This window comes from Ursus arctos, unplaced genomic scaffold, assembly GCF_023065955.2.
Source record: "Ursus arctos isolate Adak ecotype North America unplaced genomic scaffold, UrsArc2.0 scaffold_34, whole genome shotgun sequence".
Lineage (NCBI taxonomy): Eukaryota > Metazoa > Chordata > Mammalia > Carnivora > Ursidae > Ursus > Ursus arctos.
The window spans coordinates 12852539-12867505 of record NW_026623030.1 but is presented as its reverse complement, the minus strand read 5'-3'; the positions used below and the strand labels follow the sequence as shown (position 1 = coordinate 12867505).

At 44.1% G+C, this 14967-nt stretch overlaps 1 protein-coding gene across 20 annotated transcripts in view; it reads right to left on the bottom strand.

Moving 5' to 3' along the window:
* The window catches only part of DEPDC5 (DEP domain containing 5, GATOR1 subcomplex subunit), a 120248-nt gene that overhangs the window by 52218 nt on the left and 53063 nt on the right, over window positions 1–14967 (bottom strand). For 19 of the 20 annotated variants that reach the window (XR_008956989.1, XM_057305777.1, XM_048221361.2 and 16 more), the window contains 3 exons: window positions 11729–11932; window positions 9628–9763; window positions 8530–8627 (listed from right to left, as the gene is read on the bottom strand). Coding sequence is in view for 19 of the 20 variants with exons in the window: in XM_057305777.1 (XP_057161760.1) it covers window positions 8530–8627; window positions 9628–9763; window positions 11729–11932 (438 nt within the window). In the remaining variant the exon portion in view is untranslated. The remainder of the gene's footprint in view (window positions 1–8529; window positions 8628–9627; window positions 9764–11728; window positions 11933–14967) is intronic. The other variant, XM_057305781.1, reaches the window with a different exon arrangement.

Genomic DNA, 14967 nt, shown 5'->3' with positions numbered 1-14967 from the left:
CAACTAATGGGAGAAATTTTTTGCAAATACAAAATGACCCACTTAAAGTTCATTTCATTCATCAGTCATCCTTATCATCTGGAATTTTCTTCCCCAAATCATGGCTTTCTGGAATATGACCTAGGACACATCAAAACTCACCACTTTAAGAGAAAAACAATGTTTTTCCCTATCGGTGGTCTGAAAGGAAAAACAGAAAGATTCTTTGAAATGCAACTTATTGCCTGAAAAGTAACAAAATTTTAAAGTACATATCAATACTTAAATGTCCTTTTCTAAACATATATATTTACTAGAAAATTAGGATACTATAAAAAAGATTGAAAAAATCCTGTCAACTGTGGCTATCTGCGAGAAAAAGGTGGAGGAGGTAGTGGGAGGTAAACCAGAACTTGTAGTTTTTATTCTAAATACTTGTGTGTCATGTGACTCTTTCATAACAAGAATAAATATGTATAAATCCCTTGTGAAATCTTTGAAAAGACAAGCTACAAGATGGGAGAAAGCATCTGCAAATCACCTATCTGGCAAAGGACTTGACCCAGGGTATATAAAGAGACCTTAAAACTCAAGACCAAGAACACACAGAGCCTGATCAGAAATAGGGCCAAAGGTCTGAACACTTCACTAAACATATACAGAAGGCAATTAAGCACATGAGAAGATGCTCAACATCCTCAGCCAGGAGGGAAATTACCTCTACAGACCTCTCAGAAAGGCTAAAATGACAAGTCACACCAAGTGTGGATATGGATATGGAGCGATGGCAGACCTTATCCATTGCTGGCAGGAATGCAGAATGGTGCACCACTTTGGGAAACAGTTTTGTGGTTTCTTTAAAAGTTAAACAGACAAAAAAAAAAAGTTAAACACAGGCATGCCTGGTTGCCTCAGCTGGAGGAGCGTGCAACTCTTGATCTCAGGGTCATGAGTCTAAGTCCTATGTTGGGTGCAGAGATTACTAAAATAAATTATTTAGCTGACTGAGCCACCCAGGCGCCCATAAAATTAATAAATTTTTAAAAATTTAAAAAGATGGCACTTGGCCAAAACAATTTTAGAACTTCTTTTTGGGGGGCGCCTGGGTGGCTCAGTCGTTAAGCGTCTGCCTTCGGCTCAGGGCATGATCCCGGCGTTATGGGATCGAGCCCTACATTGGGCTCCTCTGCTGGGAGCCTGCTTCTCCCTCTCCCACTCCCCCTGCTTGTGTTCCCTCTCTCACTGGCTGTCTTTCTCTCTGTCAAATAAATAAATAAAACCTTAAAAAAAAAAAAAAAAGAACTTCTTTTTTGGAACTGCCTTTAGATTTTTCTTTTTTTATTACTAGTATTAGAATAAGAAGATAAAACTTATTAAGTCAGACAAATAAAGTGTTTCATTTTATTCAAACCACTGCTATGAGGCAGGTACGAGGTAGGTACGATTCCTTTTGTACAGACAACCTGAAGCTCAGAGAAGTGAATTAACTTAGGGAAGATCACACAGGAAATAGGTGAAAGCTGCATTCAGACTCTGCTCAACCCTACAGATGCTTCATTTCCTGAACTCTCCATCTGGGCCACCAGTTTTCGGCTATTGAAAATGTTAGCAGTTCTTTGTCAACAGCCAAAAGCCATTTGGAGCTAAATTTTCTGAAAACGCTAGCTTGGCTGACAATATCCATCTTCATGCAAACACAAAGCATGGCTATTAAGAAGCAACGAGGTGGGAGGCACCTGGGTGGCTCAGTCAGCTAAATAAACGTCTGCGTTCGGCTCAGGTCGTGATGCCAGGGTCCTGAGATCAAGCTCTGAGTTGGGCTCCCTGCTCAGTGGGGAGCTTGCCTTTCCGTCTCCCTCTGACCCTCCCCCTGCTCGTGCTCGCAATCGCTCTCTCAAATAAATAAATAAAATATTAAAAAAAAAAAAAAAGAAGAAGAAATGAGGTGGATTTTCTTGTTCAGCCTGAGAACTGGTATGAAGGCAACTGGTATAAATCCAGCCTTCTCAAAGCATTCTGAGCAATAGGAAATTATTAAATATATTACCTCACAGGTTTAGATGCTAAATTTTGTCATTAGAGCATTTTTTTTTTTTTTTTAAGAAAACCCAAATCCCGACTGGGTCTGTAAGAACTGAAATTCTTACACTAATAAAGGAACAGTTCAACTTATAACTGCGTGGGCAATTCTTTCAGCTCAAAGAGGCAAACCAATAGGGATTCTCAGAGCAGCTCTGGCTTCTAGGCCAAAAGTAGAACTGTGCCATCTCTAACGGACAAAAGCACATTTAAGGCCACCAGCTTTTTTATGCCACACACACACACACACACACACACACACTTTACTTTTAAAAAACAGCAATGAAAAATATTTACAGAAAGATATCTGGTGCTCTTTTATGAGGCTCTTCATACACAGTTTTCTTGCAGTTCAAGCCCAACAAACTTCTGCTCCCACCACCTCTGCCTTTAAGATTTTATTTTCTGTCAAATGGACTGGCTATTGGCTATGATGGCCTCACAACTTGAGATGACTAAGGTGAGACCTCATGGTCAATCAGCTCTGCTCCAACCTAACATTCGTGAATGAGACCTCACTCTCAACATTCGAAGCTAGATATTCAACTTGGGGGACAAATGCTGAAAATCGCCATCTTAGCTTTGTCTTTTGACATTTCTTCAGAGTCAAGAAATCTGAATTTTGGGGCACCTGGGTGGCTCAGTCAGTTGAGCATCCAACTCTTGATTTTGGCTCGGGTCATAATCTCAGGGTCATGGGATAGAGCCCCACATCATGCTTTGCGCTCAGCAGGGAGCCTGCTTAAGATTCTCTCTCTCCCTCTCTGTCTGCCCCTCAACCCACTTGTGCCCATGCACATGCTCGCTCTCAAAATAAATAAATAAATAAATAAATAAATAAATAAATAAATCTGTCTTAAAAAAAAAAAAAAAAGGAAAAGAAGAAGTCTGAACATGTGCTTTGCTTGCTAACCTCAAGCCAAAATGGGTAATCAGTGTGGAGCCTTCGGGACTGGTCCTGGCTGTCATCTAGAAGCCCATGCACGGGGCTAGTCATTTCTCCTCTCTAGGCTACAGAGACGGCACTTACCCACAAAAATCCCAACCTGGCCTGGGTGAATGACTCCGAGGCCCTTTTTTCCAGCCTCAGTGTGCTATGATTTACTTTTTACTTCAGCTGTCAGGCAGCCCCATGCACCTAATACTCAACACAAGTACCAAGCTGCAGATTCTGAGTCCCAATACCACCAGGAAAGAAAGCATGGCATCCAGTTGTTTTCTTTGTTTTCTTTTCCAAAATTATCTAGAGCACTTATCCCCAAAGAACGTAATGACAATGACTGGCAAGTCTTATAAATGGGTGCCCAGTTAAAGAAACAAGAGGGATAAAAATTATCTCCCCAGGGCGCCAAGGTGGCTCAGTCGGTTAAGCGTCTGCCTTCGGCTCAGGTCATGATTCCAGGGTCCTGGGACAGAGCCCTGTAGTGGGCTCTCAGCTCAGCGGAAAGTCTGCTTCTCCCCCCCCGCCCCTCCCCCTGCTTGTGCTCACTCGCTTGCACTCTCCCCCCCTCAAATAAATAAATAAGATCTTCAAAAAAAAAGACTATCTCTCCAATCTCATCGACCACCTGGTTCCTGCTGGGCAGCATGGTGAAAAACAAGTGAAGAGTACAGGTACAAGGCCCCAGCCAACAATGCTTGAAATGAAATTCTACAGGGCCAAGAGGGAAACCCACAGAGGCACCACTCCTGTGAATCGTGACTCGCATATGAATCATGTCCAAAGGCAAGAGAAAATCTGAGTCACGCTTGAGTGCCTGCAGATGGTGCAAACTGTCAAGCCCAGGAGGTGAAGGTGGGGTCACAGATGAGGTTCTCCTGTTTCTTTTCTATTTTTTAATGAATGAAAAGATAACTAGTTGTTTATTTAGACCCCACTTTGTCCTCAGATGAGAACCTACTGTGACAATTTTGCACTTAAGGAGACCGATCTATCTTTGCACCTTACAACAACCCTGTGAGGCAGGCAGGCAGGTGAAGATCTTTATGTCCATTACACAGATGATGAACTGAGCATCAGCAAAGGCTGAAGGCTAAACTCTAAAGGCCATGAGGGACAGGGCTGGGGCACTCCCTCATCTGCCGTATCATAATGTAGCAGAGGTCACAGGTTCAACCGCACAGTAACCACTAAGCCCAGCTCCCTACAAGAGCGCTTCCCTTTCATCGTTGTTACCCTGCACAAATCTGCTTCAAATAGAATTACAAGTGAATAGCTAGCCAGAGCTCCCTGAGGTGAGGAGAACTGCTGTCTTAATCATTTTGTTTCTTCTCAAGCCTTAGCACAGTGCCTACAGTTCAATAAACATTTCTGGAATGGGTAAGAGTATAGTGAGTTTGAAGAAAGCAAACCGTATTCCATGAAGATTGAGGATGGCTTGGAAGGAAAGTCACTTCAAAAACAAGCAAGGCCGAAAAAGACTATCTAAGCCTTTGAGAAAAGGAATCCAGTTAATTGTTCAGCAAGGTTATAAGACAGGGAAGAAAAGCACTCTTCAGTGGAGGGAAAGCTAACCTCAGAAAGCTTTTAGCATTCATTCAACTACCTGACATGTGCCAGGAACTGTTTTAAGTTTGAAGATACAGCCATGACTGAAACAATCCTTGCCTTGTTGGAGCTTACAATAAAAAAATACAAAATTAAAAGATCTAGTATGGCAGGTGGTATTCTGGAGAAATAATAGGCAGGGAAGATGGATGGGGAGTGCCAGGGTAAAGAGTGGCAATTTGGGTAAGACCTAAAGGAAGGAATAGAACAAGCTGTGGGTAGGATGCCGTATCATTTATCATCTCATCCAGGACACCTTCGAGACTGAAAGGAGACACGATTAATAATTATACAGGACAATGAATTCAAACCAGGACTGTCCTGGGCAAACTCAGACATGTGAACCTTACTCATAAAGCTCTTTGGTGTGAGGGCAGAGCAGAGGGAAGAGCAAGAGAAAGCACCTCAGATGCAGAGTGAGCCTGATACATTTGGGAAACACTTCGCTAAAGTGCGAGGGGAAAGCAGGAGATGAAGTCTGAGAGTAACAAAGGGTCACAAGAGGCAGGGGGCTCTGTCGGCTACTGTGACACCTTTGGCTTTTAATCCAAGTGCACTGGGAAGCCCCCAGAGGGTTTTGTGCACAGAAGTTTCATGATCTGACTTCTATTTTCAGAGGGTCACTCAGAACTGCTGTGCTAGAAATAAACTACATGAAAGGACAAAAGGAGGAAGCTGAGAGACCAGTTAGTGGAATACTGGAACAATCCAAGCAAAAGATGAAGGTACCGGTGGAGGTGATGACATATGGAAAGATTCGAGATACATACTGACAGATCTGAGATTAATTGGCTATTGTACATGGTAATAAAAATTAGGATGATTTTTACCTAATCCTTTCTGTCGCTGGCTAACATAACTGACCAGGAAGCACAAGATCAAAGATGGAATTCAATTCCTATGGGAGCCCAATGCTACAGCCTACCTCCTGATGACCCCCGACCCCTCTGAAAATACATGCTACTGGTCATAAAGGGACGGGACAAACATAAGGATGATCCTACTTAACGCTCTCACCCTGACCAGAAAAAGAATCCAAGGAGCCCACACCTTCTCTAAGAAGCTACACATTCTAGAACATATTTATGTAATTGCACACTTGCATACCAATTAAAGAGAATAATTTTGTGGGCTGTTCAAATGCTTCTCACATATGGCAGCTTGGTTGTGGAAGCACAAATTCATTTGTCAATAAATGTGCTAAACACTGTGAGGAGAAGATGAATAAAGATAAGCTCTTTCAGTCTAGTGCAGAGATAGACATAGAAACAAACACCAGGATCATGATATGCCAAGTGGTACAATTGCGTTATGCATATGGAGCTCTGTGGAAACATGCCTACCATCTCCTGGGAAGAGAACCACCAGGGAGGGCTTCAAAGAGAAGGTATTGTTGGACTTGAATCATAAAGACTGAGCTGATGTCTGCCAGGGAGAATGAGGGTTGAAGAGAGGGGAAAAGCATATTCTGCATGGGAACTACTCCTTGCAAAGGAGTAAGAGGACAAAGATCTTCGGAGCAGCCACAAGCAATGGCTGGAATGTAACATATGCACATCTCATAGTATACCCGACAATGGCAGCCCTCATTCACTGAGCATGCCAGGCACCATTCCAAGCACCTTATACATGGATTATCACATCGGATGATACAGATGATGAAAGTGAGACGTACAGAGGTTACCTGGCCTGAGGGCCTCACTGCTCATTAGAAGTGGAGTCAGGACTCACATCCAAAGAGTCTACAGCCTGAGTTCTTTCTCCACGCATGATGTGTGGAAGTGGTGGCAAATGAGGACACAAGGCAGGCAGGAGACAGGTAATGACCAGCGTTACAGGCCATGAACCACAGGCGGGTTTTATATGTGGGGAGGAGTGGCTGGTCAGATTTGCATTTGGAACTATCTCCTTGGTGACAGTACAGAAGATTAATCACAGGGGACAGGAACAGGAGCAGGAAGATCACTTAGAAGGCTGCTATCATAATCCTGGCCAGAAATGACAGGGGTCTGAACCAAAGCAGTGGCAGTTGAGAATGGAGGGGAGGGGCCAGAGTCAGAAGAAAGAGGGAACAGAAGATGAGGAGGGGGTGGGGAAACCACAAGACATGATTTCCGTTGTCAGTACACTAAAGATGAGGTACTTGGGGTCATCCAAGCAGAGAGGCCCATCAGGTGCATGCATCTATGGTGCAAGAGCCCAAGATGAGGAAGGCTGAACCAGGGATCCAGGTTGTAGCAGACACTTTTCCCATGCATGCATGTGTGCCAGGGAATCTTTAGCTCAGAGGACTCCGTGATGATGTCATTAGAGAATCTTCCACGACCATCCCCAAATAAGGATTCTTTGAAACTTCCTTTTTTCCTCAAAGTAGATTTCAAAATTCCAAAAGACTCATCTTCTGAGAAATCATCTGGTCTACCTTAGCTAACCCAGGCCCAGAACCACTCCAGGACTAGTCGGGGGTAAATCTTGGTGCTGTTACCACTGGAATGTAGAATCCCCCTGCTTCAGGTCACCAGTAAAACTAGCTCAAACTGTAGTCCTGTCAGCCCCAGAGCAGCCCTCCTTGGTACAACCCACCCCAAACAGCCTGGGAAGTTCAAAGTCTGGGTTCCTATAAAATGGCCCCGTGGTTTAGCAAAATGGAAAGGATGCTTTTATGATATTCTGATGGTACTTTACAGAAGTCTGGCAGCCAAGTGACATTTTCAGAACCCTGAGCGCAGGCATAAAAAGTATCTTCTCCCCAAATTGTTATTCAGTTCATTTTCTCATTTAAAGAGAAAGAATAAAAGAAAGAAACAGAGGGAGAGAAAAAAGAAGGGAAGAAATGAATTAATTATAATCCTTTAGGGATTCATTTACTACCAACTGCTTTTCAAGACTTAGCCACAGACCTCTAGAAATACTGCTGGATGAAGCAACCAACGAATGAAAGAACACTTCATTAAGCAATCTCATGCAACTTCACTTTCGCTACACCTTCTTTAAGCTAAGTTTTAGAAATGCAAGTTAGTTATAGAAAACTAAGACAGAGAAGAGCAGCCCCATTTCCACCCTGCCCCCCAAGTTTTAATGTGTTTCACACTCATGTTGAACAATAGCTGTCCTTTGAGGCTTTCCAAAATCTGCCCTCACCCACCCCAACTCCTGTTCCCCTACATCCTACTCTGAACAGTGTGATCGAAATGAGGAAGAGCAGTCTGAGTCAGGACATGTGGCCATGGGCTTAAGAGACTCACGTAATATCTCTACACCTCTGGGCATTAAGTTGCCCCATGTGCAAAATATATTTAATGGCATATGCCCTCCTAGGATGATTGCATGACAGGGTAGATATACAAGTGCTTCCAGAAAGCATATAACCTGTATCAGTATAAGTTCATACTCTCCCCGCCTCCACCTAGAACCCTCACCGGCTAACTCTCTAGGTAACCAAATTCTATGCCTTCAAGTCTGAGGTGTATGCCCACTTCTTGAAGCAATGATGTCACCCTTCTCTTTTCTGATCTTACCACTCGAACCACACTGTTCCCCTCTGGGCTTCTTCTGATTGTTTTTATGCTGCTGGGTGAGCCCCCTACTCACAGAACTGGAAGCTCCTCCAGAGCAGAGGCTACTCCTGCTGTCCCTGGGGTTACCCTCCACAGCAAGCTCTTAAGTAGCCCTTGGTCACGACTCACTGAGACAGGCTAATGATGAATGCACCTTGACCAATGTGCTCTCAGCTAAAAATGTAACGTGCAGCCCATTTATAATTCCATGCATTATACAGCACTGCTTCTAAATAGGTCACCCAAAATCGTGGCTGAAATGATCCTAAAATAGACTTGGCCCTGCTTTTCTGGTCCCCGTGTCTTTTCTAGATGTGAGCCTGCAACTCTGAGCATCCCAATTCTGTTACCTCTTGGATTGGTTACCTGCACCACTGTTGCTAAGCAGGCTGACAGAAAGCTCTTCTGTTCCACTGAAGTTCAAGAAGGACATGCTGTCACCAGGCTGGCGGGAAGTGCTGTGCCTGCAAAGAACAGAGCCCAGCCACCTGGCTTAATGCAGATCATCACCTCTTTCATCCTGCTCACCCTGTATCCCGGGAATTTTCATCAAAAACAGCTCTGAATATCTGGCCGCACAGGCTGGCAACAACTGGGAGCCGTATCAGAGGCTACCAGGCTGCGGTGCTCGGTATGTGTGCCAGCTCTGGCCTCCTGTGGCCTGCTTATCCTGCCCTGGCCCCCCAAAAACTGCTCTCCCACTGCCATATGGATGGCCTGCCCTTTCTTGTCCTAAGCCTCCCCAGCTCACACGAACAGGAGGATATGACCTGACTGAAAAGAGGTACCAAGTTAAGCTGATAAAGAGGGTCACGCCCTGCCCATATCTCATCCAACCCATGGCATGTCGAGGTGATTGACAAAAGGGCCAAAGACTGCCCTTTGCCAAGTATTTCCTAAAGCATCACAGGCACAGGGAGGCCAGCTGTCACCCCAGCTCATGTTTGTCAAGGCTTAAATGACTTTATTCCTGCACTGACTCTCTTGGATGCCTTGTAACACATTCAGAACTTGATTTCAAAAGAACTGTTTCTATAAACGCAGGCCTTGATTTCCATTGCTTTTAGCACCAACAACTTATAAATTCAACAGTCGAATTTCTCAGTGACCAAAATGACAAAAGTCACAGACAGACTGCCTGAAACACGCAGCATGAACCACCTGTCTCAGCACTCGTTCTCAGCCTTGGCTGGGGTTTAGACGAAACTCATGCTTGAGGTTTATGCAGTGTGCTTTGAATGAAAGCTACAGCAGGGCCTGGATACATGTGTGGCAACAGTGTCAGGCTATTTGCTTTGCATTTGGCCCAGTGAAAGGAATGGCACTGACAAAGGAAGGGCTTCATCTCATACTGTCCCTTCAAGTCTTAGAAATATAACATTTTGTCAGCAGACTCTTCTGCCGTGGTCCTGGGTGCCAGGGAGCTTCTCAAGGTACCCTCTGGAGCCCTACGCACATTCTCACCTTCCAGCAGCTTCATGATACGCTAACTCCAGCAGCTCTGCAGAGGAGTGAGTTGGGTCCCTCTGCCCGCTGCCCTGCAGCTCCGCCATATTCTGTCGGGTCTGGTGATGGATCTGGATGGCCTCTCCGGATGGTCCTACCCAGACAAAGATCCACTGAGCATCATTCCCACCCAACAGCTAGTGCTTTGTACTTAGCTTTACTCTTCCTTCTTTCCAGCTGCCGGGACATGGGTGCTGGGAGAGACAGACAGGAGAGCACACCAAGGGGAACATTACACACATGACCCTCCAGCCTCTCAAAAGAACACCTCCTTTTCCGAGCAGGACTCATCCTTCTGTAGGGCCTCACATTTGTCACCCTGTTTACCCTAAGAATACGTTAGGAGCCTCTGTCTCATGCATGTCAAGCTGAGATGCTGTGAAGAAACACTGACATACAGGAGAAGAGGGCCCCTCCCAGGAGGGCTAACACAAACGAAACGACAAGGAACGCATGAGTGAAACACCAATGACTCTGTTAATACATAAGACGGTGACAAGGGTGACTCTAAGCAGCAGAGGATGAGCAAGTGCAGAAAAGACATTGGATGGGTGGGAGAGAAATCACCATTAGTGAAATCTACTAAAAAAATGCTTCCCAGGGAAGGAGAAGCTTCAGAGGTGAGCATTTAGCAAGGTTAGCAGGAACTGAAGGAGAGGGTACCTGGGCAGAAGAAATAAGGTGTGTGAAATCCCAAATGTGGAGGAGGCAAAAGACAAGCAGGAGACCACCGGACGAGCTTGGGGAAGAACAGAACCTCTGAGGATCTGAGGATGGGAGCGAGGAGATGCAAAGTTGGGGAGCTGGGCAAGGAGGGCCTCAGCTATAAGGACTGGGCGGGCAGGAGGAGGAAACAGAGGAAGTGGGGCCAGACAGTTGTGTTTTAGCAAAGGGTGCCTGATGGTTGGGAGCAAGAAGAGCTGGAGATCACACAAGAAACATTAACAGTTCTCCCAAGAGAACTCGAAGGGAGCCCATGGGGATAACAATGTAGGGAAAGAGACACTGGAAAGAAACAAATCATGTGACTGATTATGGCAGGGAGAAGGGTTGGGCAAAGAGGAGTTTGGGAGTGACCACCAATGACAGCCCAAACAACCAGATTCACTCCTTACTTATTTAACTTTTAACAACTAAAAGCAACTGGAAAAGGAAATAATTAGACATTTGCAGGCATTCAGCAGGATCCCTTCCATGAAAAACCCCGGAGTTTCATGCATCTGTTCCTTCCCAGCCCAGTCAGAGCCCATTAAGCTGAAGTTTAATTTTAGCCACAGCTTTATAAAACCTTACTGTCATCCTCTGTAGGAGAGAACACAGATCAAAAAGGATGGGCTAGGAAAAACAGTGAATTTGAAGAAAAAAAAAGGTTTTTTTTAAGTTTTGATTGCTTTTGAACTTTATTCAAATGGAATCATACAGAATGTAGTTTTTTATGTCGGGCTTCTTTCATTATGTTTGTAAATTTAAACATAGGTTTGGATGTGGTTGTAGCTCGTTTTTATTTCTGTAGAGCATCTCATTATAAAAAATAGAACCCACTTACTTTATCCTTTGGTTTTTTTCCAATTTATTTTAACTAAAAAAAACAAAAAACAAAAAAAACGGCTCACCCATTTCTCAAAAAATGTTTTTGTGGTTTTTTTTTTTTCAGTTGTCAGAGACCCCTGAGAGAACACAGAGTAACATAACTTCTGTGTAACCAAGACAATGATATCACTACCAGAGAGAGCTAGGAGTGGAAGGAAGGAACAAGAATGAGGGGCACTAGTCTTAAGAAAGAAAGCAGGTGACAAAGTACAGTCCTTTTCGAACAAAAATGAGAAGCCCTCAGGTTTATACAGCTCGGTAGTTACAAAGCCCTTTCCGAGTGTGTCCTCAAGGATTCTCACAAGAACTCCTGGAGAAAGCAGAATGGCCATGGTTAGACCCATCTCGTGGGTGGGGCACTGGACATGTACAGAAGTTGAGATACTTGAGCAAGGCCCCAGGGCTGGTTAGTGACAAGGACCAGGACTAGCAGCTCCCAGGCCAGGCTCCTTCCTGAGCAACAACTTACCCACAGGAAAAGTGTGCATCCAGCGCCTTCTGTTGGATGTGAGCTTCATGGGCATTCGTGAGGGGGCAAAGGGGTTAATCAGTGCCCGCTGGGGTGTGTATCCCCCGGGTCGAACATGCAGCATGGATTCCGCACTGCCTACGTGGAATCTTCCCGGCGCGCTAGAGTCTCGCTGTGGTGGCTCTAGCATGTTCTCCAGCACATCTGTCAGTTATTGTGGAGGCACAAAGAGAAAGCACAGAGCCTCGGTGAGACCAGGACTAGGCAGGCAATCAGCCAAGCTGACTAGAATCTTGGACATCGTACATGTTAGGGAGTGGGAGAAAGGAGTAAAATCACCAAATTATAATGAAATGAAACATTTTATTTACTTTTAAATACTTGGGAGATGGGCGCCTGGGTGGCTCAGTCAGTTAAGTGTCCGACTCTTGATTTCAGCTCAGGTCATGATCTCAGGGTCCTGAGACTGAGCCCTGTGTGGGGCTCAGTGCTGAGGGTGAAGCCTGCTTGGGATTCTCTCTTCCTCTCCCCTTACCCCTCCCCCATGCTCTCAAATAAATAAATAAATAAATACTTGGGAGAAGGGGGTTCTGGTTCCTAAATTACTGGCCCAATGAAGCCACACCAAAACCTGATGGGGAGGACCACAAACTTTACATTTTAGAAAGGTGAATGCAATGACTTGAGTTGTTTCCCTGGGAGATAGGGTGAGTATATTCTATATGTGGGAGGAAGAATAAAAATAGATATTTGGGGGGCACCTGGGTGGCTCAGTCATTAAGCATCTGTCTTCGGCTCAGGTCATGATCCCAAGGTCTTGGGATCGAGCCCCACATCAGGCTCCCTGCTCAGCAGGAAGCCTGCTTCTCCCTCTCCCACTCCCCCTGCTTGTGTTTCCTCTCTTGCTGTGTCTCTCTGTCAATTAAATAAATAAAAATCTTTAAATAAAAAAAAAATAGATATTTGGTGCCTAGAAGGGCAGACCCTGGCAGAGGTAGCCAATGTGTAGGCACACGAGACTACGGCCCTTTTGTACTGGGGCTAAATAACTTCGTTCCACCCCTTGCACTGTTGATGGGAATGTGAACTGGTGCAGCCACTGTGGAAAAGGGTACAGAAGTTCCTCAAAAAATTAAAAATAGAATTACCCTATGATCTAGTAATCACACTCCAGGTATTTACCTAAAGAAAACAAAAACACTAACTCAAAGAGATACATGCAGCCCTATGTTTATAGCAGGATTATTTACAATAGCCAAATTATGGAAGCAGCCCAAGCATCCATCAACAGATCAATGGAAAAAGCTGGGGTATATACATATAATGGTATATTATTCAGCCATGAAAAAGAATGAAATCTTGCCATTTGCAACGACCTGGATGGAGCTAGAGAATATTACACTAAGCAAAATAAATCAGTCAGAGAAATACAAATACCATGTGATTTCACTCATATGTGGAATTTAGGAAACAAAACAAATGAGCAAAGGAGAAAGAGAGAGAGAAACAAACCAAGAAACAGACTCTCAACTACAGAGAACAAACTGATAGTTACCAGAGGGGAGGTGGGCAGGGGGATGGGGACTAAGGAGTGCACTTGTTATCATGAGCAATGGATGACGTATGGAATTGTTGAATCACTATATTATATACCCGAAACTAATGTAACACTGTATGTTAACTACACTGGATATAACAAAAAACAAAACAAAATAAAATACATAACTTTGTTCCAGCCAACAGAACACAGGTGGAAGTGACACGCTCCAATTGAAGGCCTAGACCGCAAGTATCTCCACTCATGATATCCATTCTCTTTTCCCCTACTGTGCCAACTTTGGAGACTAGTGCTAATGATCATGTTATCCCAGAATGGAAGGAGCCTGGGGACCTAATGAGTGGGTGGATCAGAACCTCCTCCCACTGAGTCAGTGACCTGGACATAAGTAAGCAATCAAATGCCACTGTGTTTAAAAAAAAAAAAATTCTTGGGAGAAAAGAATGAAGAAATGGATGCATCCAGTGTTGACCTGGCAAGGAGGTGGCATGATATTTAGACTTAACCTGTCCTCCATCCAATGGCAGAGAGGTCCCTATTATAGAGATGGAGGCCACAGGCTACATAAACTAAGTGGATCAGAGAGCTAAAACCCACAACCAGCTCCACTGGTGTGCAGCCCATATTCACTAAGCAATCACCCACATTAGAAAGTGGGTCCAAGGGGGAATGAACCATGAGAGACTGTGGACTCTGGGAAACAAACTGAGGGCTTCAGAGGGGAGGGGGGTGGGGGATTGGGATAGGCTGGTGATGGTATTAAGGAGGGCACATATTGCATGGTGCACTGGGTGTTATACGCAAATAATGAATCATGGAACATTGCATCAAAAACGGGGGATGTACTGTATGGTGACTAATATAACAAAATAAAAATTAAAAAAAAAAATAAAGTGGGTCCAAGAGATGCAAATTCCATGGCATCAAGGAATCTCTCTTGTCCACCAATATTTAGCCAATGCCTACCAAAGAACCTGGTATATAGTAATAGTTAATTCCTCAAAGCTGATTTGCATGCAAGAAGAGAACATTCAGATCTCCGTGCAAGCTGTATTTTTCACTGTTAGTTAATGAATTGATGCTCCAGTTTACCAAATAAAAAAGAATATGGTCTAGTTAGTTATCATGAAAATAAAAGGAGAAAACCCGATTTAAAAAAAGGTAAGTTCATGCTTTGAAAAGGATGAGAAATAGGACTAAGGGATAAAGTGGGTCAAATATACGTGTAGAGGAAAGGGGAAATATTTTCTGTGTTATGTTGGGTAGGTAAATAGATAAGACCCCCTAAACGTAGCAGAGAAACAGTAAACTAAGGGCCTATAGATTATACTGCCTTACAATATTCCGGTAAATTTGTTTTTGGCTTTCTCAATAAACTCCCAAATATCACTAAAGAACATCAAAATCAATTATAATTTTTAAGAAAACTATTTTCAAAGTTACTTTCAAAGCTATTTTCAAAGCTACAGTGTTATTTCCTCAGAGATCTGGCTTTTAGAGTAACAAAGGTTTTGAAAGAATTAATGTTTAGTTTAATTCAGCTTTTGTTACAGACCCTACTAAGAATATTTTCAGCAGGGGTGCCCGGGTGGCGCAGTCGTCAAGCGTCTGCCTTCAGCTCAGGGTGTGATCCCGGCGTTCTGGGATCGAGCCCCACATCAGGCTCCTCCGCTAGGAGCCT